This window comes from Miniopterus schreibersii (assembly GCF_964146895.1).
Source record: "Miniopterus schreibersii genome assembly, chromosome: 3".
Classification (NCBI taxonomy): Eukaryota; Metazoa; Chordata; class Mammalia; order Chiroptera; family Miniopteridae; genus Miniopterus; species Miniopterus schreibersii.
Window position 1 is genome coordinate 54,175,413 of NC_138103.1, and position 26,091 is coordinate 54,201,503.

Consider the following 26,091-nt stretch of genomic DNA (forward strand, 5'->3'; position numbering starts at 1 on the left):
CTCTTTCCCTGCCTTCATTCCACATTTCAAAATTCATTTAATATGTGTCTGATGGTTCAGCTTGGGTCAAATGTTTCACACTGGTCCATTAGTTCTGACTAGGGAAGTTGGGTGGGCCCTCTAGCATAGAAAGGGACCACCATTGTGTATTTGTATATTGTATCTCAGATTTTTAAAAAAGAAGAAATTTTGTGAGCTTGCCAGCTCCCTAAAGTGGGAACTCTTACCCAGAGCTCATGCATAAATGTGCGAGAGAGAACTGGGAACCCATAATACTTAGGATTGTTAGAGAAGAGAGGAGACAACTGCAAGGAAGGAGTAGCTATTATGTCCAAGAATCAGATCCCCTATGCGGTGGAAAGACAATCACTCCAGAGCTGATAATGTAACAGCAAAAGGGAGTTTTATTCCAGCTAGCTGGGGTTCGGTCGCATCAAACCCAGTGGAATTCTGACTCGAACCCTGATCTAAATTTACAACAAGCTTATATAGGGCTACAGTGAGCAAGCAAACATTGTCCTTACAAAGGTTATAAATTCTTTAGGAAGGATGGGCTCAGGATGTTTCTCAACCACAGGCGCCTGAAGCTTGAGTGCACCTGATATTTGTCAAACCCACCGATTTAAGTTAATTCCTGGAACTGCCTCCACCCTCTGCAGTTTACTGAGTCACTCATGTATGCCTTTTGTCTTGCCCCAGGGCCTAGGGGCCTGCCTCTGTCTTGGTCGGTCCTCACACTATCAGTACGAAATAGTGCAGAGATTAGGTGTGATAGGAACTGAGAAATATTTTGTCAGTTTTGGTGTCAGGATAGAGGCAGAAACCAGATTGCTCTGGGTTGAGAAGTGAATGAGAGATGAGAATATAAGCTTAGGAAATATGGACTGCTTTTTTGAGATGCTGGGCTATGAAAGAAAGGAGGTGCTATGCAGGGTTTTGTTGGTTTCTAAAGAGCAAGAAACTTGACCTTAATTCATGCTGAAAGGGATATTGATACTATAGCCCATGATAATTGATGGAACCAGAGCTCTGGAAGTCGTAAAAGGGTGTTTTAATGAAATAGTTTTTCAGCAAATTAATGTTGTTAATTAATAATATTGTGAAAATTTAAGAGAACAGTAAAACATTAATATGACTAGCTAATTAATACTAGTAACATTTTTGGAGAAATTCTTAAACCCTTGGAACATACTCTAAGAACCCTAAATCTTTTAGGACCACCCATTTATATACAACGTACATGCTAAGTTCTAATCATTCGAATCTAATTATTAAAGTAAAGTTCCTTAAAATGTAATGGACATCTCATGAACTATGTTTGTTGTTATTCCCACTTGATACATAGTACAGCTGCCTTTTTAAAAATGTTCCATAACTTAAACTTTCTACTAATGCAGATGTGCTGTTCTCCAAATTACTAAGGTTTTACTATACTACTTGAAAATTTATTAGTTAATCATTAGCTCTATGATTTGTGACATTACTTAAGTCTAATCTCAAACTGTATGATAATTTTATGACTTTTAAATTATGTGAAATATGTGCATGCCAAGTTATAAAAAATGCAGAAATTAAAATTTGTTTTCACATATCATGGTTTCACTGTTATATTAAAGCAATAGATAGCTTGGATTGCTTATTGAAGATTGTAAAGAGTTATTAAAATGAAAATGTTTTCTAGAAAGAGAAGTCCGTGGAAAACTAAAGAAAGCAATGTCAGATTTGGGGAGTAAAGCATATGACAATTAATTCTATGTGCTTGTCAAGCTACAATAGTGTATTCTAGCTGATCCTGTCAATTTCTACTTCATACATACACATATATAAATTACTAATAGAGGAATTACAATGAAATATTTTATAATTTACTAAAGGAGATTTTAATAGCTGTAGTATGTTAATATGAGTATGTATTGGCTGTATATTAATATTCTAGTCCATATAATTATAATAATCAGAACTTTCACAATTATTTATGGAAAGTATAATAGTCTGTGGAGTAAAACCTAATATACAGATGAGAGTTGAAAAGTAAATGGAATAGAATAACAAGTTTTTATTCCCCAGTACAAGACTTTAATGCATAAGGGATTCTAAATGACTATCAACAAGTTGAGATTTGCTTGTGTTGTTTCTTAGTCTTTGAGGGAGACTAAAACATTAAATTTTTACTTCCAGTAATTGATGAAAAGAAATAAATTACTGACAACTTTGAAGTATCATAAGGGAAGATCTAGCTTTAAAAAAACAAAAACAACCTGGCCGGGCATGGCTCAGCAGTTGAACATTGACCTAAGATCCAGGAGATAGCCTTTCCATTCCCAGGCAGGGCCTATGCCCGGGTCACAGGCTCAATCCCCTGTCCAGGGTGTGCAGGAGGCAGCCGATCAATGACTCTCTCTCATCATTGATGTTTCTATCTCTCTCTCTCCCTTTCTTTTCCTCTCCCTGAAATCAATAAAGGTAGTAAAAGTTAAATTTTGAATTATAGAATGGTGGTAGGACTTTGTGAATGATACAGGAAGACCACTTTGTGACTAGATATGAATGGGAAAGTAAAAATGAACCAGGCCAGAAAAGGCTGGTTCAATTTTAATAATAATGACCTGGTCATAGTTTATTTTCACTTTGTTCTGTTATCAAACCAGCAACTCAAACTAAACCAGCAATACAAAGAACAATACAAATAATATGAAGAATAATAGATAAGGATACAATCAATGCCTGTGAAGAGATGGTTCTCTGATGTCTCCGTTTTCCTTCTGGAGGCACAATGCCCAAAGTCAGTTGGCCTCAGAAATCTTTTGTTGGGGAAGACTGTGCCAAGTCAGAGTAGCCCAGAAGCATGGGCTAGTTGCTTCTTAGAATATTTTAGGGAGAACCAGAACGAGGACTCAAGCCTATTGACTCTTGGTTCAATAATATTTAGAGTTAAGTGTGTTTTATCATAGTGTAACACTTTGAAACTTGTTTAGTTATAGGTAGAATGTGTAGTTATTTTTTATTAATCAAAACACCCCACTTCCTTACCATGCTCTTTAACAGTGTTTATTTTAGGTTAGACAGTGATGTTGAATACTAAGACTTCCGGTGCACCAGAGCTGGTAGACAAGTCCACATGCCATTCACAGAAGGTATATGATTCTCCTCGCTGGGCTTTTCCACAGAGGAAAAGTCACATGGTCCTATTGTTTCCTCTTTACTAACTCAATTGCATTGTGGATTTCTTCCTAACCGTTAGTGTGTGTATATATATATATATATATATATACACACACACACACACACACACACACACACACATATGTATATGTGTGTGTGTATATTTTAGTTCTTTTTAGGCATTTATTAGTTGGTTATAAGAAATGTCACTCTGGATTAGTGTTGGTTATAAGAAGAATGACACTCCCAATTTTTGTTATTGAAGAAACAGAGAAAAGATAAAATAAGGACTCTCACCATGATATGTGTTTAAATTTTTTAAAAAAGAGAGAGAGAGACCCTACAATAGAAAAGTATCATTTTGAAATATGTTAAAGGACAAGTGAAATTCCAAAATTATTTTTTTGAGCTTTCTTTTGGTCACATAAAGTATGATTTCTTTTATTTCTTTATTGTAATGTTTTCTGGCAGTGCTTATAATATGCTCATATTTTATTATAGTCACTGTTCTTAGGAATTTATAACTCAACTGTTACAATTTGCCTACGGCTGAAACATGATCTACAGATGTTTGGCTTAGATATAATTCTTCAAACATAACTCATTTTTAAAGGCAATAATTAATATTAGATTGGATGTTCATACGTGTTTGAAATATTAAGCACTGTATTTTTAATCTTATAAAAAATGATCAGAAACATTACAGGAGAATGAACATTTAAAAACAATATTGCAGAATGGCAGCTTCAAAAACAAAGTTATTGTACTTTAAGGAGTTATAGCCCCCATTTTTTATTTATCATGGATTAGGATAAGAGACCTCATTCATTATGTCATATTATTATTATTATCTCCCTGATGACAGTTTAATAGTTGGAAATACAGGAACATAAAGAGACTGTAAAGCTATATTCCTACCTACAACTCCACCACCTCTTCCTTTTCCCCCCCTAAAGCTTTTAGTCAGCTCTCTCTTTCTAAAATACCCCATGTTACCTTGGTTTCTCAATCACTTACTTTTCTGTTGTTGGAGTCATAGTTATCTTTTAGAGAAGAGCAGTGACCCCCTTTTCTATGGCCTTACTCTTTCTGCTGTCTCTGCTCCTTGTAAGGAGAGACTGTCCAGCCTCTTTCCGCAGTGGCAGACACACCGGGCCCCGGGGAAGCGCAGGTAAGGAAATGGGGGGATTGGCGCCTATGCTGATGCCCTCAGTGCATGCTTCTTTCTCACCACAGCGCCTCGATGATCACTGCCAATGTAGAGGACATTTCTAAATCCAGACTTTGGCATTGCGTACCACAGTCTACTCTCCCTTATTTATTTCTTATGTCTGTCCTGTGAGTCACTATTTACTTGGGTTAATTTTCTCATCCTTAGTTATATTTTGCTCATCAGGTTTTGTGTGTGTGTTTGTTATTTAAATCCTATCACACAGCATCTTATACCTAAAAGGTGACTCTAGCGTCTCTTATCCTTCATCACCTTGGAACAATATAAGTATGGAAACATGTATACCAGTCACATGAAAACCCAGAACCGTCAGCATTCTGGTACCCTATCATTGGTATCAAATGACATTCCTGCAACACATTCTTTGGGTTTATTAATTAACTTCTCTACTGAGGTTAGATAGAGAAAAGTCACACAACATGTAGATTGGGAATCCTTCAAAGTGATGATTACCAACCGTGTCTGAATGCTCAACATGTTTCAGTTTATTTTTGTTTTACTCTAGAACTGATTTCAATGAAGGACATAAAACACACACTCATTATCAAAATAATACAAAAAACCCACTTTCTTTTAACAGCATTTGCAAGCACAAATAATACAAAATTATACAAAAAGTTTGATGAAATGGTCATAGTCAAGAGATATTTAGGAATTATGTAAGTTTTGAAGTAGATTTTTGAATAAAATGATAAGCACGAATTAGCAAGAGAGAAGTGTTAAGGATGGAAGACGTTTCAAATGAAGAGACAGAAAATGTAAAATAAAAAATCATAAGCCCCCTGAGAGCAGTGGTAATTTCTTTTTAAAGTATTTTTACTAATTATATATGAAATGATAAGTACTTGTTGCAAAAACAAGAAAATGCTAAGTATAAAAAGTCAGTAAAAATCAGCCGTAGTCTAAATATCCAGGGATAACCATTTTAACACTTTGGTTAATATAATTTCTACAAAACTATGTTTTATATGCAATGAGTGATTCATTTGTTGAGGTACAAGCACCCTCAAGTTTTAGAACCAAATAGATTTGGTTCAAACTGTGCCCCTAACACTGGGTAGCTATGCCACATGGACGTGTTGGTTGATCTCTTTGGGCCCAAGTTTCCTCCTCTAAATGAGGATGATAACTGTTTCATAGGGTTATTATGAGAATTAAGGAAGATGCTGTATATAAAGTACCTTAAACATAGTAGATATACAACAAATCATATTGCTCTTCTGCTATTATAGTTAAGCTGACTTCTATACATATTTTCTTAAGTTTTGAATATGTGTTATATGAATTAATGAGGCTTTATAATATTGACTAATTGGTACAACTCTGAACAGAGTATTGATACTATAACTTGCTTTTTTAACAGAGAGGCTTACTATGAAGGAAATATTTACTAAGTTTGAGTTCTCTGCAGGAACCCTCAGCCAATCAAATTTTTTTCATTACAAAAGTGAAATTTTATTTTTTGTGACAAATTTTGAATAGCTCATCATCTGAAGAGTTGAACTACCCAAAATGATTTAAAAGTATGCAAATACATAAACTAAATTTATTATTAGTAATAATGGTCATTGGACTTAAAAATGACTATTCTGATAATAGCTGTTAACTAGTTGAGCTGCTAGGAATATATGAAGATATCTATCTCATGTGTTATATGGAAATAATGAGGTCTTGATGCCCTGATGAAGTATAACTTCTGATGGACATGGAGGTTCCTACCATTTACCTTCTACTTTTTTGTTTTGTTTTGTTTTAGCTTGATTTCAAATTAATCTTTATTATGGCACATTATAGTAAATATTTGTTTTTAAATGAGAAATTACAATATTTACTGCAAAATATTTTAAATGAGAAAGATTCAGAAGTATTCAGATTTTGCTATTTTAAAATGTTATATCTGTGCTTTTGGGGAGGCCGAAACTTTCTTCTTCCTTCACGGTTCTTTCTGCTGGTCTAATAATTAAATCCACATGAGACAGATTAACAAGATAAAATAACCAAATTTAATACATATGTACGCATGGAAACCCCACATGCATGGGAATTTCAAAGACAGAAAGCAAAAATGAGGTATATGTGACTTTCTGAGCTTAGGATCGCCTTGGGGCTTCAGAGGGGAGGAAGGTCATTGCAGGATGATAAGAAAAGCAGATGCTCAGGAACTATTAGTTTATCTTGCCATAGAGACAGGTCAAACCAGATTACCTTGGATAATTTCTTATTATGGGCAAGGCGCCCTAATTCAAATTCTTCTAGGTAGCGAAGGGGTGGGGGAGGGCAAAAATTTCTCTTGGGTTTGCAAGGTCTTGGTTGCCTTTAGCTCAAAATAATCCACATACCACAGAGGCACACCTGGGGGTGACTTTCTAAACCACTTATTCTGTATTTGGAACTGATTGAGTCTACAAATGACAAACCTTGTGATGCCATAGACTTTTACATTAAAACATTTTAATTGAATGTTTTTCTTTTAAAATAGTATCTCTGAAGAAAAATAAAAGCTTTGTTCTAAGAATAATTCTTTGAAGTTTCAGGTAGGACCTAAGAGAAATCTTCAGCTATTTCATTATAGTTTAACAAATTAGCTGTATTAATAATTAAATAATTAGAGATGAGTTTATTAGTATTATATATATTACATATATCACATATATTAGTTTTATAGCCTCTGCAAAACTTTTTAGATAATTTTTCAAGTATTCTGTATTTATCCAAACTAAAACTGAAACCAGACAACAATGGGTCCAGGCTGCCTGTCACCACTTGATCCAATTAAGCAGAGACAGGGTTGAATCACATATGAGCTTTTATTCCAATATTGCCAGCAAATTGGGAGAGGAGTAATGGTCATCCATGAATATCTGCTCTGCCGCTCCCTCTCCCCCCATAAGCCAGCTTCTTATATTGGGTAGAAGGACAACAATTACATGGGAAAGTAAGAATTATAGGCATGGGGAAGTATGCAAGGTATAATACTAACAGGTTACAAGCAATGTGTGTTGGGGGGGTTGTAAAAGGCAGACGCCTCTGGGACTCCAGATGGGAGCCTCCAGGACCAGATTACAGGCAATGTGGGCTGGGAGTTGCAATGAGCAGGTACTTCCAGGATTCCATTGTTTTGGCCACGAGGTTGTTAATCTTTCCATGATGACAGGCAGTTCTCGGAAAAGGAAAATGGACCACATTCCAAGAATAATTCCCATGTCCAGGGGTGTACAACTCCCAGCCAGGTTAGAAAGTGCTTTTTCTAGTTAGAACAATCACAGTTAACAGAACATGATTAATATTTCTTATAATTATAGCTAGCAATCACGGTCAACAGAGCATGATCAACATCTCTGCCCCTAACAAAACCACATTTACCTAAACCTTTTTTTGTTAATATTTATTTCATGTATATTTGTTATAATTTAATGTTTAATTTTCTCATTCATTTACACCATTGTTATAGGCAGTTAAACAGACATGAGCAGAGCAAGGACAATGGGTCAGGTACAGAAACTCACCAAGGCAAAAAGTCCCAGATGCCTAACAAGGTACAAAACTGGGAAAACAAGAACCTGGCCCTCAGGGTAACCTTTCCTCCCCTAGCATATTGCTAGTCATGCTGTTTAGACACCCCCTGACATTTTCCTCCCTAAAGATAACATCTAGGCCTCAGGTGTATTTCAGCTCCTAGCCCTGAAAAGCAGCAAAACCAGACTTGTGACACCTTAGCTGCTTCAGGACAAGCTGCTTGACTAATGACCCCCTGCCCTGGTGCTGATGAATCAGTGGAGACCATGACCCTAAAAAAGCATACCTGGAAAGCTGATGAATATTCTACTAAGAGCATCCCCTGGGACCTCCCCTAAGATTTCTACGGGGGTGGGGTGTGGGGTGGGGGGGGAGAGATACACCCAGGGTGCGCTCTCCCCCAGGGGAGCTCACCTTCATCATTCCCTTTCCTCTTCTTCCCTCTAAGGAACCACAGGAGTCTTGCAACCTGGGAAGCAATGGGCAGCAGCAGTTCATCCCAGGCTAACCCCCTTTTCTCTGACTTCTCAGTGAGCAAAGCAGCCCAGCCTAGTCTCTCCTGTTGCTGCTTCTAGTTCACTGTCCTAAATATATTTTTCCTGCGGCCAATAAATTCTTACTTTGGCACACTTTGTCTCTTGATTGACATTTTTTCTTCAAGAAGACAAGAACCGAAGTCTTGTCACCACGCCAGTAACACCATCAGTCATCAAAATATTTTATAAGCACTATTTTATATCCAAAAATAACATATCCCTAAATAAAATAGTTCACAGTCTGTACCAACTCTATCATTCTTAGTCTGTCCCATTGCCCTGATAGACATGTTCACATAGCACTTCTCACCATGTGATCTTTTATGAAATATATCTGTTTATGTGTTTTTAAAATCTACCTTCACCACCAGAATAAAAACTCCATAAAGGTAGGGACTTTGACTTGTTGCAGCTATATCCCCAGCTTTGACAGCAATGCTTCTTACTGATCAAACTTTCAATAAATATATATGGAATGAATGGATGAATAATGCTTTGATAGTGGTAAAATGCACATCTATAAGGGGTAGCATATTTAAGTTTTAGTTATCAGAGAGGAGAATTTCTTGCCTTTTATATATATAAATTGGGCCAGGAGATTAGGCTTTAACAGTTTTAAGGTTACCATTTCCAAGTCAGTTTGTTGGTAAGAGTGGAAAGGTGTTAAATTCTTTCTGCAACCACCTTTGTTCACAGTGGTCTGTGAGGCTTTGTGATTTTCTTTGCAGAGCGTGGTTGCAGTGAGAAGCAGCAGGATGTTTATAAGTACTCTCTGAGGGGTGCTGTTTTGTTCAGCTTTCAAACTAGAGAAAAGTGTGAAAATTAAGTCACACCTCATGAATTTAAATAACAAAACTCTACCTAGTTTAACAATACCCTAGTTTTTCTACTGTTATATTTCATTTTGCCCAAAAATGGGAATTATTGATTTTGATTTAGTATCACAACTTGAGGTAGGTTTTTTCCTTTATTTGGGGGTAACTAACATATTTTTTATTATTGTTTCTCAGAATGGATTGGGAAGATGAATATTCCCATAATTCTTTCGACCTACATTGTTTGTTAAATTCATTTCCTGGAGACTTGGAGTTTAAGCAGATCTTCAGTGACATTGAGGAAAAGATAGAACAAAATGCTGCAAGGTAAATATTGCTAATTATTTAAAACAAGTTAGTTTCATTTTTAATTTACACAAATTTTACTTAGTCTAGTTTTATTGTTTCCTGTTAGATAATTTTAGCTTTTCATTGTCATTAGCTTTACTGAAAAAAATTGATGAGACCTTCCCCCCCAAATTAAATGTGATTTTCCTGATCTGATTAGTACTTTAAATAAAACTAAAAAAATATAGGCACTGCCTTTGCTATCAGTGGAAGTAGAGTTCTTGGGTTGCCACAAGGAAAAGAATTTCCTGAGGCCCCCAGGGGAAGATGGGGTTTTATGGAACACATTATTGATGATGTAAAATTAAGGGGGTTCCTCTCCAAAGTCCCATTTCTGTCCATTTTGCCATGCAAGAAGTCCAATTTTGTCTTCAGAGGGCCAGAATTAACGCCACTGCCCAGAATTTCTGCTCCATAATAAAGTCCAGTCCAGTCCAGCACCTTGCCTGTGGAGTCCATATGGCCATAGGCCATGTGGTTGCTTAAGCCCACATGGCTATGGAGGTGAGCACACAGAAACACGGGCTAGTGCAAGTCATAGAGCAAGAGGGAGCACAAGAAGAAGAGAAGGGAACACTTTGTCTGTGGATTTTACCCTTCCAAGATTTTGCATGCTTGCAGCTGCTACCCCCTCCTAGCCAATGATCTTTTTCATAGGTTAGACTGACAGGCAAGCACCTTCCTTACATCACCCTGACTTTACTGTGCATGAGTCTATCTCCCTCTCTGTTCCAGCCCTTTCCCCAGTGATTTTCAGGGAATGGACTAGTGGTTCCCTGAGGAGCAAAAAGCTGTAGCTTCCTGGTGAAGCTGCCCAGATGACCATGCTTATAATGTCTGGCCTCCTCTTTGCTCTCTTCCTACTATTAATATTAACTAACAAATTGCAATGATAACAACTTCAAATAGATAAATTAAAGTTTATTGAATTGCTATTAATGATTTCTTAGATTTTTGCCAATATTGTTGGTCTGGATTTTCATGCATATGTTTAGAGTTAAGCATTCTCATTTGATGGCCTAGCACAAAAATGTTAAATTTTAAATTAAGGTATTGAAATAAAATATTAGTATAAAGCCAGAGATTGTTTGAAGTGCTAAAAACAGAACACTGAAAATAAATTATTTGTATATAATGTTTGTCATCTTGTCTCTTTCTCATTTACTTGGGAGGCTAGGGACTCCACAGAGAATTGTTATGTCATATTAGTCTTCATTACCTACTCCAGAAGTGTTACCAAACGCTGAGGGAAGCTGGGACAGCTAAGTAGTTTCCCACTAATACATGTTCTTTGATAGAATAGACTTTGTCTTCATATGCATTTCTGGGCTCTTGAGTCAGTTCACTTATTTGAATCTTTTTGGGCAAATGTCCTAAGTCACCTAATATGGGCTACAAATATGCAAGCCACTGTCAAAATTTCTATTGCAGAATGATAACATAGTATTTCCTTTTTTAAAATTTAAGGAATAGTTATATTGAATTGTCAAAGAACTGAACCAAGCAAGCGAACTGTTCCTATTATTTTTTCCTCAAGTTTTATATGAAAATACAGTTAATTTTTTACCATTATAATAATCGGCATAGATAACAGATTCAAAAGATAGCATATTGTAGGGGAATTATAATTAAAATGAAATGTTTTTCCATCCTGGAACTCCTCTACACAAAGGCAGACAAGAAAGAAAAACTTTTATTATTCAATAAGCAGTAAACCAGAATGCAGTGCTCATACAGGTAATTTGCTAAGAGAATGCAAAGACAGAAAGGAATCTTACCCCTTTATATTGCCTAGTAGGTACAACCCGTTAGCATAGCCTCTCGCACAGTGCTGCACTGCTGCACCCGGCCCTGCACCTGCGCCCATGGGTGGACCCATGAACAGACAGATGAACTTGGGCTACCTAGAGGGGCCTTTGTTAAGCTTTGATTATATGATTTCAGGCTTGGGAGAGAGCAGGCTTTCTTCAAACTAAACAGTGTCTTTCCTGGCTCTTTGTGGGCTTGTGCTGGGTCTTCCCCCTATCCAATCCCTTTTCTGGATCTTACAGGGTCTCAAGTCCCTTATCCAATCCGATCCTTTTCTCAGATTTTCCCTTATTTAAAACAGGGAGCACTGTCTCTTATTTTTCATTTGTATTCGCCCTTACTCTCTATTTATTTAAAAATTATATCCTTATCTTCTATGTAATATTTATGAATATAATTTTTAAATATAGCATATATATGACTTAACCATACTATAGTATATGTTATAATTTATATTATATAGCAATATAAAATAGCTATATTGAACTTTAGTGTAATTATATATACTTAGGTTATAGATATATATATATATATATTATGTGACAGAGTTTCTAACTCAAAGGAAATTATAAATGAAAATGGATTAACAAGTCATTTATATAAATTCCAGAGATGGTTATATTAAAACAAATTTTTAATATTTTTTAAAAGATAACCTTCTTCGTTCATAATAGCATATAGGTCCCATTAAAACAAAACCAGCCACCAAACTCTGATGCTTTTGTTGAAGACTGCTTCATTTTTATTTGCTAAACCATCTGTAGTTCATTTCCTGCCCTTCCTAGTCAATAAGAAATCATATTTAGAAGTAAAGCAGTGATTAAAATACTGTATTTTGCATCCATAAATTGTTATGTAGGTCAAAACTCAGATGTTAGTATTAAAAAGAAAATATAACATGGAATATAAGGATATAATTTTTAAATTAAAAATATTTTATTGTCCATATATTAAAACAAACCTTGAGCAGAACCACCTCAAGTGACCATTGATCTTTACAACGAATAAAATAAGGGAGTAGCTGTATGTACTGTATGGTACATTTAGAATCAAGTCTATTTTTCATCAAATTCAATTATGTTTTTATTATACTCTAGAGAATAAACATAATAGTATAGGGTGTATATATTTTTAAAAATAAAATACTGAATAATAACCATAGTTCAGAAGAGTGTAAATCATTTATGCACTCATTTATTGCCTTCTAACAGAATAGCTTTTAGAAAATTGTATGTCATGACGAATCAGTTATGCCACACTTACACTGCAGTCGTTGAATTACCCTTGGCATTTTTGTATTTGAACAGTTCTATTTATCTCTCAATGGTGTACATTGAATAAGTAATGAACATCTGTATGATATGAGTTTTCCCAATACTTTTTAAAGAAAAAAACATTAGTAATTCATTTTTAAATATTACATTTTTCCTTACCCTTAAATTTTTAAAGTTGTATTTCTAACAGTCACCTTGAAGTCTAAGTGTGAATTCCTTCCCTCCTTCTTAATGTTATCAACTTTTATGAGCCACAGGGTCTTTGCTTCCCCAAAGCAGTGATTCACCAGAATGGACAAGAGTGCCCAGAGGTCACTGAACCTTCACCTGCCCTTTAAGAGGCTGTCATTCTCTCGGACCATTTTCACTTTTACATCCTTGGTCCCATTCTCAAGTCAGAGCTAGGTGTCTCTTAGGTTTGACAGCAGAAATCAGTGAGAGTGAATCATTTACTTTAACACAGATTAAAATTTGTAACAAGAGGGTAAATAACCTACCAGAGAGGAATACATGAATGTTGTACCCACAGACTCAGTGAGTTCAGCAACTAAAAACTGCACACAGCACTGAAATATATTTTAAGCTGAATGGACCTTATTAGTTTAACAAGATATTAGGGTATACAAGTTCTCTTGGGCTCACAATGTGACGTAGAATGATTTTTCTCCTCTTAATGTTCAGTTGGACAGATATAATTGTATCATTAAGAGCTTATTTTACTTTTCTGTTCTGTAATTATAGACAATCTGTATGAACCTCACAGGACATCAGTTTTGCTGGTACTGGTGCAAGATTACTACTTTTTTTTTTTTGACATAGAGAAAAAAACAAGTGCTACCATCAATAATATTTGTCTGAATCTGGGAGCTTAGTTATGGGGGTGGGGTGAAGGTTGGCATTAACTTTTTGAGACAGAATATTGGATGCATGGTTTCTATAACTTTAACCATGCTTATTCATAGAGGATACCTATTCCATAGATTACACTTACTTCTCACATAATGCTTCAATTTTTTGGACTTATATATGAAAATTTTCTTTAGAGTTTCCACATGATGGCCTAAAGTTCTAGAGGAAGTAACCAAAACAAATCTTCAAATATGCTGTCAACTTTGGATTTGTCATGGCACAACCACAAATCTGCCAGTGGATACACACACACATTAATATATTATATAGCCAAAGAAAACTATGTAAAATCAAAATTAGTCATTTTAAAGACTGTACTGTGCATTATTATTTCTGGAAGCATTTTGTTAGTTATTTAGTAATAACAAGAGAATGTGAAGATTATTTGCTCCTTTTTTAACTACCTGGGTTTGTGCTTCTCTTTTGCATTTCTCTATTCTTCTGTATTTCATCTGACAGAATCCCTACCTCTTATATGCTGCTAAACAAGACCAGGTCACATGGAAAGAAACCTGAAAGGTTTCCCCATATCCTTAATTCCAGAGTAAGACCTAAACAGCTACTTTCTAGTTTCTCCTGTCTGGGTTCGTTTTAATACTCTCATCTTCCTCAGAATTAAAAATGCCTCCCAGGCAGACAACATCCCAGCCCTCAGCAGCTCAGTAGCCTAAAATTTCCCCAACTCCATTCATATTTTCTACTTTTTAAACGTTCCCAGTCCTCCCATTGAAGCTCTCAACCTGATATCCAGTGATGCATACAGGTAGGAATGGGGGTGAGTAGGAGGAAGACAAGCCACTCTGTTTTATGGTGGCCTATTAACCTACTTTATTCTCATCAATTTTAGTCACTCCTAGCTCCATTATGTGAATGTCTATGATATTCCTAACACCTTTCTCCATAGTCCTACACTGGGAGCCCTCAATGCTTCTCTTAGACCTCTACTTTAGGAGGCCGAGACGAGTAGGGTAAAGTGTGGGATCAGTATCTCCATTAGATGATTGTTAACAGATTCTTTCAAGTAATACATAAGTTTTAAGTGTTTGACATTTTTTAAAAGTATAAGTTACTTTTAAGTGTTTTAGCTTCACAGACTCTTGGCCAATTAGTTATAAAACAATAAAGAACTGTTTCCCAGAGCACCAGGAGGCAAAATGATGTTCTGAGAAGTCAATTATTAGTAGATTCTAAACTATGTGCCTTTACTTGGGTTGCTTTACCCCTGAGAATAATAATGCCTATCTCATAAAACATGGATTAAATGAAATTTGTGTATTTCAAATGCTTGTCACAGTGCCTAACATAACTAAGGCTCAATAAATGTTAACTCTTTTACTTATTTCCTACTAAATATGGTTTCCTATAGGTTAAATCCATTGTTAAATCACTAATGTAGTTAAGGGGCGTTTTATATAATACCACTGAATAAAGAAAACTACATAGCTTTGGTATAAATTTTTCATTGAAGGTGGTGCCACACTGTTTATATAATATACACATGTGTTCACTTTAAGGATCGTGAGTGTGTCACTGCCACCTAATGTCATAGCTTTTGGTTATTGACCCCCAGCTGAAAAATGGATCAATTGGGCAGATAGAAGGAAGCAAACAAATCTATAACTATAAATAGCAACACTCCAAGAAACAGGGAGACAAATCAAAGGCAGATTATAGCTACCGAAGAGAGATACCAGGAAGATTCATTCACGTCGGGGAAGCAAGATCACGGTACCCAGAAGACCTTTTTAGAACTTTCAACCATATCTGGAGAGAAAACAAAAGAATCATTTTTTGAGCATCTTCCTAAAGAATATTATTGTTATTATCTTTTCATGGAAAATAAGGAAAGCGAAGCAAGTGTCTGCCTACTTATAAACTGCTATGACAACAAGAGTATGAATAAATAATGTGGCACTTAAAACCTAGACCTGATAAGGAGATTGAGCCAACAATAGTTAGGCCACTAAGAATCATAGTTGATAGACCAGTGGGAAGTAAGCCCCCACTTCTGAAGTAACACCTGGGGTGCCAGTGAAAACCTGGATCAGCTGTGAGGTCAAGACCAAGGGAGGGTAACAAGATGTGACTGCTCTGGCTGGCTTATCTTCCTGTTAGGTGATTGATACCTTGTCCAAACCCAGCTCTACCAGCTTTCCCTGGAAAAGGGCCTTGTCAGAGATTCAGCAGAGTCAATACCTTGTCTAAAAACCATCACTAACACCACCACCATTACTAATCACAATCTTAATTTTAGAATGTCTCAACTAAGAATATCCTCCTATAGTTCCTGGGATGGGAGCTGAGTGAGGGGGCTGGAAGCACTGCCCCCTACAAGTCTTCTAGAAGACAGTCAATAAATTTATGTTAGGCATGTTTGTTCAGCATCTACTGTGGTTGCTTTATCTTAAGCTAGTGTGAAGTTAGATCAGTAGAATGTGATAGAAGCTGTCATTGAATACTTTTTCTTTTTCATTAAGTATTTTTACATTATAAAAGCAATACATACTCATGGAAAATTTCATACAGCAGAGAAAAGCAGATAATAAAAGCTGAGTATGAGGACAGAGGTGAGGAAAAGCTTCCCTACTCCTCTGATCCTGCTAGCCTTGTTCTTCAGAGGTAATCTATATTGGTAAATTATTGTGTAATTATCCAGAAGTATTCTCTACATATATAAGCATGTGCCCCAAAATGTATTTTCTTTTTTACCCAAATGGGAATTATACGGGGTGGGCAAAAGTAGGCTTACAGAAGTGAGTACATGAAACAGTTTATTCTTGTGTTTATTAATTATTATATTATTTATTTGTATTACAACTGTAAATCTACTTTTGCCCACCCAATATGTATTTATTATAATTAGAATTTTTTACTTAATACATTAAAAAATCTCTCCATATAATTCTACTTCATTCTTTTTCATTTTACTTTTATGTGTATCCAACAGTTTATTAAGCCAGTTCCCTCTTGTTGAGAATTTACATGATTTTCAGTCTTTCTACCATTACTACATACACATACATGTGTGTATCCTTCCTTCCTTGTCAGTGTTGATCTAAGAGCAATAGTCTCTTAGAATTTGCACAATTACTCTCGCCAAATCATTCCCCAGCAGGGCTGCACCATCTTCTTTAGCCCTGGCGGTATGTGAGGATGCATGCTGTATGTCCTGCCGCCTTACAGGGTGACCAGAGGTATTATTAAAACCCTGTTTGTAACTTTTAGTCAAATCTCCTCTTTGGCTTAGTGGTTGAATTTATCCAGGCAGTGGGGATAAAGATGTAGACTAGAAGCGCTCCCAGATCTCTTCTGATTCTCATGAGTACGCAGGTTCTCCCTCTGTCTTCTTTCTCTCTCTTCAGGAAGAGAATCAAGGGAACTGGCATAGTTAGTTAATGCCGGTGCAGATCCCCTGCTTTTCTCCTGGCTTCAGCTTGCATGGATTCAGTTTGAATGAATAGACCACATTCTCGCTTTGGTAATTGTGCTGAGAGTACTGGACGAGTTTCCAGAGATAAAAAAGAAAGAACGTTAACTTATTCTTGCTTGTCATGGGCATTAAACTGCCTTGTCTTTATATCCCTATAGGACATTCCTGGAAAGTTCTTTTTAGATTGTTAACATAGCCCTGTGTCACGTCTGTGTCTAGCCCATAACTAGTCTGTGAAAAGTGATTCCCAAGTCAGGTGTAAATCTAAGAGATCTAACTGTGTCTTGGGATATAACTCTAGGCTGACTCTGGTCAGGTCCTCCTCACTGTGGTACTGCCAGGGCTGCTCTGCCACTGACTGCAAGTTTGGGGCGTATTTCACAATTTGTTGACTCTTTTGAAAATGCTTTAGATTTTGTAGGTTGGTATAGCCATACACTTGGTCTGAACTTTCTTACAGCAATCTGGACCATTTAAGAGCCTCTCTAAACTTTTGTTGTGAGGATTGGTGATATAAAGCAACAAATTACAGAGGGCCCTACTCTAAAGTTTCTTTCATACTATGTTCCTTCTAGAATAACTCTGAACAAAAGGAGGATCGACAATAGGATCTTGGGAGGATATTAATATGGTCCAGATGAGGGACTGAGAAGCTGAGCCCAGTCTTTCAGGATGGAAATGGAAGAGGAGGGTACATCTGAGACAGATTCAGAGACATAGTGTTAACAGGATTAGGTGGTGAAGTTTTTTCCTTGGAAGTATGGTTAAAACATTTTGAAATGACCAAAACCTTTCTGAAATTGAAAACAGTTCTGCATAAAACAGTTCTGTTTAATTTCTTTCTACACATTTTAGTCATTGAAATAGTTGTTTTATGAATCCTTTTCTCAGCCTTTAAAAAATATTATTCATAAATATCTTTGTCTTAGGAAAATGAATTTTTATTTCATGGCTTACTTATAGTTTAATTACAAACTAGATTTTGTCCATCTGCCCTCTTCACTACTAATTACCTGTTAATTCCAAGGAATTTTAGTAATCTAATTAGATAAGTGGGACTTAACTAAAACCCAGAAAACTCGATTTACCTCACAACTATTTCTTTGTGCTTTTAAGCATGTGATAGAATTGAAAAAGCCTTTTCCTTAGACTGAATTTATGTTGTGGGTAAGAAGTATAAACAAGAGCATCACAATGTAAAAGCTTTTTTTTTTTGTTCGTTTAAATTTTTATTTAAGAGTACCATAAATACAGGACATTTCAAAATCAGAGGTTATAGAGCTCAATGAATTATCATATCAGAAACACGTTCGTGTAATCATCACCCAAGTCAAGAAGTAGAACATCGCCAGCAATCCAGAAACACTCTGTGTTCCCTTCCAGTCACTACCTCCCTAGAACAACTGCTATCCAGCCTCCTATAGCCATGAATTATCTTTCCCAGCTTGAACTTGACTCCCGTGGGAGCATAGAGCATGGACTCTTGCGTATGGCTCCCTTTGCCCAACACTGTGTTTATGAGATATATCCATGTTGTTCCTTTAAGCGGTAGTTCGTTCTTTCTCTTTGCCGTGAGGTATCCCATTCTACAGTTGATGAACATTTTTGGTGTTTTAAGTTTGGGGCTATTCTAAAAAAGTATTTCAATGTTTAAATTCCCCATACTGTAAAAATAATCTTTAATCTCTGCCATGACACTGCTATCTTGACTTTAAAAATAAAAACAAAAATTCTAACCTTCTGTTTTCACAGATATATGTTTCCCGCAACATTTACATCAAGAAAGCTCTCATAATTTTTACCAGTGAAACATATTTTTTTCTTTTAACTATTTTGTGGCTGAATAATAAAGACTATGTGTTTTAAATCATGAAAGAGTTTTTATAATAAGCTTAAGTTTCAAGATTTCATGTTGTAATTATTCTCTCCTCTTTTTCTCATTTCCTCTCCTTATTCTCAACCAACCAGATATCAATAGGCTCTTGTGCTAATATTGTTTTTAAATTATGTCTGTTTAATTGTAGGACATCTCAATCCCTAGGAAGTGCAATAGTGCATATGTACATTCACACATATATATGAGCATAAATGTAGTTGTGTGCATAAAATACATTCATATTTTTTATTATCCAAATAAATATAGTTTTAAAATGACATGGCAGTAAGATTAAATATTCAGCGCTGAATTCTCAGGGGTCAAGTGTCAGGGAATTCTAACTACAATGATTCCATTAATTCTCTTAAAGCGTTAAGACACTTGCATATAATCTTCTTTTACAAGGAGAAGCCTTTTCTACACCTCCCACAGGCATGTTTAGTGGCTCCCTCTTGTGCATTCCCTTAGCACATTATACACACCTCTTATCAGATCTTACTGTACTGTAGTTACTTATTTATATACCTCCCTCTCGGTAGGCAGAATTCCTTTAGGGATGGCATGATGTCTTATTCATGTTGGCATCGCTAGATCGCAGTACCTAACACATAGTCACCATTTAGTGAATGTTCATCAAATACGCCTTCACTCAATAAGTAATTTTTATACTCAAGAAACCTAGATGTGAATAGTGAATAAGAAAATTACCACAGGTATCATTTGCAAAAGCACACTGTCTATTGCCTTGAAAAAATGTTTTATAAATTGATTACATACAGTCTCTCAGTAATGCATCCACTTGTACTCATCATTAACTTAGATAATTCTGAGTCATTATAATTAAAGCACTTTGGGGTTCAAGTTTATTAAGAAATGTGGAGACATGAAAAGCCGTATAGAGTACTATGATAAACATTCATGCACCCACTTTTCAGTTTAAGGACGAAAACGTTACTATTACTGCTAAAGCTCGCTGTGTATCTCTCAACAATCTCATCCCACTTCCATCCCCACCCTGGATTTGGTGATGTTAGTCATTCCAGCACATTTCCATACACTTTTACCACCTACACCGTAATCCTGAACACCGTGTAGCACTGTATGCCATATTTTCAAACTATTATATAGGTAGTATCGCAATGTGGTATTCATTAGTAACGATTTTATTATTATTATTATTTTTTAAATGTTTCTTTATCTGTATTGTTGAGACCATTACAGATGTCCCCCTTTTAACCCCACTGATCCCCTCCACCCCCTCCACCCCACATCTATCCCACCCCCGGGCTTTCCTCACACCAAGTCCCACATCCATGGGCCATACCCATAAACATACAAGTTCCCTGATTAATCTCTCCCCACCTTCACACCCCTCCCCGCCTTCCCTCTGAGATCCCTCAGTGTGTGCCAAGCTTCTATGTTACTGGATCCACTTTGTTCATCAGTTTATTTTGTTATTTATATTCCACATATAAGTGAGATCATTTGGTACTTGTCCTTCTCTGACTGGCTTATTTCACTTAGCATAATACTCTCTAGTTCGCTCCATGCTGTACCAAAGGCCAAAAGGTCCTTCCTCTTTACAGCTGCATGGTATTCCATGGTGTAAATGTGCCACAGCTTTTTTATCCACTCATCTGATGGGCACTTGAGCTGTTTCCAAATCTTAGCTATTGTGAATTGCACTGCTGTGAACATAGGGGTGCATAAGCTCTTTGCGACTGGTGTTTGGAGTTCCTTAGGATATATTCCCAGAAGTGGGATCACTGGGTCAAATGGCAGGTCAATTTTTCATCTTTTGAGGAAACTCCATACTGCTTTCCATAGTGGCTGCACCAGTCTGCATTCCCACCAGCAGTGTACTAGGGTTCCCCTTTCTCCACACCCTCGCCAGCACTTGTAGTTTGTTGACTTGTTGATGGAGCCATTCTGCCAGGTGTGAAGTGATACCTCATTGTGGTTTTAATTTGCATCTCTCTGATGATTAGTGACTCTGAGCATTTTTCATATGTCTCTGAGCCATTTGTATGTCCTCTTTGGAGAAGTGTCTATTTAGGCCCATTGCCCATTTTTTAATTGGATTGTTTGTCTTCCTTTTGTTAAGTTGTATAAGTTCCTTATGTATTTTGGATATTAACCCTTTATCCGATGTGTCATTGGCAAATATGTTCTCCCATACAGTGGGCTCCCTTTTCATTTTGTTGATGGTTTCCTTTGCTGTGCAGAAGCTTTTTATTTTGATGCAGTCTCATTTGTTTATTTTCTCCTTAGTTTCTCTTGCCCTAGGAGATGTATCAGCAAACATATTGCTATGAGAGATGTCTGAGATTTTACTGCCTATGTTTTCCTCTAGGATTTTTATGTTTCATGCCTTGCATTTAAGTCTTTTATCCATTTTGAATTTACTTTTGTGTATGGTGTAAGTTGGTGGTCCAGTTTCATTTTTTTGCATGTATCTGTCCAATTTTTCCAACACCATTTATTGAAAAGACTATCTTTACTCCATTGTATGTTCTTCCCTCCTTTGTCAAATATTAATTGACCATAATGGCTTGGGTCAATTTCTGGGTTCTCTGTTCTGTTCCACTGATTTATATATCTGTTCTTGTGCCAGTACCAGGCTGTTTTGATTACAGTGGCTTTGTAGTATAACTTGATATCTGGTATTATGATCCCTCCAACTTTGTTCTTCTTTCTCAAGATTGCCGCGGCTATTCAGGGTGTTTTTTGGTTCCAGATAAATTTTGGAAGTGTTTTTTCTAGATCTGTGAAATATGCTGTTGGTATTTTAATAGGGATTGCGTTGAATTTATAGATTGCTTTGGGTAATATGGACATTTTAATGATGTTAATTCTTCCAGTCCATGAACATGGTATATTTTTCCATTTGTTTATATCTTCCTCTATTTCTTTTTTCAGTGTCCTGCAGTTTTCTGAGTAAAGATCTTTTACATCTTTTGTTAAGTTTATTCCTAGGTATCTTATTTTTTTAGTTGCAATGGTAAATGGGATTGTTTTTTTAGTTTCTCTTTCTAAGAGTTCATTATTGGTGTATAAAAATGCCATCTATTTCTGGTCATTAATTTTATATCCTGCTACCTTGCTGAATTCATTTATTAAATCTAGTAGTTTTCTGGTGTAGTCTTTAGGATTCTCTATGTACAATATCATGTCATCTGCAAATAATGACAGTTTTGTTACCTTTCAAATTCAGATGCCTTTTATGTTTTCTTCTTGTCTAATTGCTGTGGCTAGGACATTCAGTACTATGTTGAATAAGAGTGGTGAAAGTGGTCACCCCTGTCTTGTTCCTGTTCTTAGGGGAAATGGTTTTAGTTTTTGCCCATTGAGTATGATGTTGGCTGTAGGTTTGTCATATATGGCCTTTATTATGTTGAGGTATGATGCCTCTATTCCCACTTTGCTGAGAGTTTTTATCAAAAATGGGTGTTGAATTTTATTGAATGCTTTTCCTGCCTGCATCCATTGATATGATCATATGATTTTTATCTTTCAATTTGTTTCTGTGATGTATCACATTTATTGATTTGCGAATATTGTAGCAGCCTTCCATCCCTGGAATAAATCCCACTTGGTCATAGTGTATGATCTTTTTAATATATTGCTGGATCCGATTTGCTAATATTTTGTTGAGGATTTTAGCATCTATGTTCATCAGGGATATTGTTCTTTAATTCTCTTTCTTTGCAGTGTCTTTACCTGGTTTTTGAATTAGGCTAATGCTGGCCTCGTAGAAAGAGTTTGGAAGTGTTCCTTCCTCTTGGATTTTTTGAAATAGTTTGAGGAGGATAGGTGTTAATTCTTCTTTGAATGTTTGGTAAAACTCCCCTGTAAAGCCATCTGGGCCAGGGCTTTTGTGTGCTGGGAGCCCTTTGATTACTGCTTCAACTTCATCAGAAGTTATCAGCCTATTTAGACTTTCTGACTCTTCCTGATTGAGTTTTGAAAGGTTGTATTTTTCTAGGAATTTATCCATTTTATCCAGGTTGTCCAGCTTGGTGGCATGTAGTTGTTCGTAGTATTTTCTTACAATCCTTTATTTCTGTTGGGTCAGTTGTTATTTCACCTCTTTCATCTCTGATTTTGTTTATTTGAGTCCTCTCTCTTTGTTTCTTAATGAGTCTGGCTAAAGGTTCATCAATCTTGTTTACCTTTTCAAAGAACCAGCTCTTGGTTTCATTGATCTTTTGTTTGTTTTTTTTATTCTCTATGTCATTTATTTCTGCTCTAATCTTTATTATTTCTTTCCTTCTACTTACTCTGGGCTTTTCTTGTTGTTCTCTTTCTAAGTTTTTAAGTTGTAGGGTTAGAGAGTTTATTAGAAGTTTTTCTTGTTTTTTGAGGTAGGCTTGTAGTGCTATAAACTTCCCTCTCAGGACTGCTTTCATTGTGTCCCATAGGTTTGGAGATGTTGTGTGTTCATTTTCATTTGTTTCCAGGAAGTTTTTTATTTCTTTCTTAATCTCTTTGGTAGCCCATCCATTGTTTAAAAACATGCTTTTCAGTCTCCATGTGTTTAAATGTCTTTTAGTGTTTTTATTGTAGTTAATTTCTAGTTTCATGCCATCGTGATCAGAGAAGATGTTTGATATGATTTCAATCTTCTTGAACTTATAGAGACTTGTTTTGTGTCCTGACATGTGGTCTATCTTTGAGAATGTCCCATGTGCACTTGAGAAGAATGTATATTCTGCAGCTTTGGGGTAGAATGTTCTGTAAATGTCGATTAAATCCAACTGATCTAGTGTGTCATTTAGGATCACTGTTTCCTTGTTGATTTTTTTGTCTGGAAGACCTATCCAGTGAAGTCAATGGGGTGTTAAAGTCCCCGAGTATGACTGTATTGCTGTCGATCTCTCCCTTAAAGTCCTCTAGACGTTTTTTTATAAATTTAAGTGCTTCTATATTGGGTGCATATATGTTTATCAGGGTTATATCCTCTTGCTGGATTGACCCCTTTAGTATTATGTAATGACCTTTCTTGTCTCTCATTATGGTCTTCATTTTGAAGTCTATTTTGACTTCAATGAGTCTGATATGAGTATTGCTACCCCAGCTTTTTTTTCATTTCCATTTGCATGGAAAATTTTTCTCCATCCCTTTAGTCTCATCCTGTATGAGTCTTTTGTTCTGAGGTGGGCCTCTTGTAGACAGCATATAGTTGGGTCATGTTTTCTTATCCATTCAGCCACCCTATATCTCTTTATTGGGGCATTTAATTTGCTTACATTTAAGGTTATTATTGAAAGATACTTATCTAGTGACGTTTTATTTCTTTATAGCTGTTTCTCATTCTCTTTATTTCTATGTCTAATTATAGCAGTCCCCTTAATAAACATTTCCTGTAATGCTGGTTTTGTAGTGATAAAGTCTTTTAACCATTTTTTGTCTGGGAAGCTCTTGATTTTACCATCCAGCTTGACTGATAATCTTGCTGGATAGAGTAGTCTTGGTTTCAGATCTTTCTCTTGCATTACCTTGAATACTTCATGCCATTCCCTTCTGGCCCATAGAGTTTCCAATGAGAAGTCAGATGATAGCCTAATGGGAGCTCCTTTGTAGATAACAGTTGGCTTTTCTCTAGCTTCCTTTAAGATTTTCTGTTTGTCTTGGATTTTTGACATTTTAATTATGATGTGTCTGGGCATGGGCCTCTTTGGATTCTTCTTGCTTGGGATTCTCTGTGCCTCCAGAACCTGTGTGCCTTTTTCCTTGACCAGGTTAAGGAAGTTTTCTGCCATTATTTCATCAAACAGGTTCTCTAACCCCTGCTTACTTTCAACCTTCTCTGGCACGCCTATAATACGAATATTGTTACATTTTATGCTGTCCCACAGCCCCCTTAGACTGCCCTCCTGTTTTTTAATTGTTGTTTTTTTTTTTGTTTTTGGGTCTCTAATTGAGTGATTTTTTCTACCCTGTCTTTTAATTCACTGATCCGATCCTCAGCTTCTTCTAATCTGCTAGTTATTCCTTCTAATGTATTTTTTATTTCTGTTATGTCATTCTTCATTTGTGACCGGTCATTTTTCATAGTTTCCAAATCATTTTTCATGCTGTTGAGCATCCTTACAATCAGTATTCTAAACTCTATACCTGAGAGGTTGCTTATCTCTGTTTCATTTGGCTCTTTTCTGGAGACTAGTTCTTTCATTTAGGGCTTGTTTTTTGGTCTCCCCATTTTGGCTAAATGTTGGGTAGATATGCTAGAATTCTAAGTCTTTTTGGAGGGTCTCTGGTACAGGCCAATGTCAGACGCAGTTTGCGACTGGCCCTGAGTATCCTGTTTGGGGCTATCAACAACCTCAGGCTTGAGGTCTCCACTGCTGGGGCTGGGTGCATTTGGACAGGTCCGAAATGCACACCAAAGTCTGCTTTTCTAAGGCCTGGGTCCCAAAACAGATCAGGCAAAAACTCAAAGCACCCTGAGGTCTGCCTCTGCCTGCAGACAGATTGATCTGATTCTCTTAATGAGCCTGAGGCAGTAGAAGCTCCACAGGGTGGGGAAGCTGGTTGTTACCAGTCTCTTAACAAGCCTCAGACTGTAGAAACTCCTCTGGGCAGGGCAAGAGGTTCTCCAGCAAGTTGGGGCATTTGCTTCCCCCCTCAGGCAAAAGTCCAAAGTTCGCCTCTCTAGAAAGATGTCCCCCACATTCTGGGGGAATGACTCTCCCCAGACTCTCCCCACTCAGCTCCAGTTCACTCCACTCCCCCTCTGCCAGAGCCCAAGGTGAGTGGCTGCTCACAGAACATTGTACGATGGCTCTTTAAGAGGGTGCCTGCAGTTCCAGCTGCCTCTCCCTGGCAGACAGGAACTGGCTACTTTTCACAGCCAGATGTTATGTGGGCACCTTTCTCAGTTCTGGTGCTCTTGGCTGGGAAGCCCAGCCTGGGATTTAGGCCCCAGAGTCTTCAGTGGGAACCCCCCACAGCTGAGATATCCCTCTGGACCTTCAGCTGCTGCCTGTGGGAGCCCAGCCAGCCCTCTCTCGTCTGCACTTCCCACCAGTCTCTGTGCCGTCTCCTCTTTTCCTCCTTGTTTATGAGGGTGCTCTCCAGCTCATCTTCAGTTGTTTTTCAGGATGGTTTTCAGGATGGTTTTTCTATGTTTTAGTTGTAAATCCAGATTAGTCCCGGGAAAGTGTCAGTGTAGCTTCCACTCAA

The 26,091-nt window shown here is 36.7% G+C and overlaps 1 protein-coding gene across 2 annotated transcripts in view; it reads left to right on the forward strand.

Moving 5' to 3' along the window:
- Nucleotides 1–26,091, forward strand: part of KIAA0825 — a 330,258-nt gene that overhangs the window by 26,330 nt on the left and 277,837 nt on the right. For both annotated transcript variants that reach the window (XM_081133728.1, XM_081133727.1), the window contains one exon: nucleotides 9,456–9,587. In XM_081133728.1, the coding sequence (XP_080989854.1) occupies nucleotides 9,457–9,587 (131 nt within the window). In that variant the 5' untranslated portion in view covers nucleotide 9,456. The remainder of the gene's footprint in view (nucleotides 1–9,455; nucleotides 9,588–26,091) is intronic.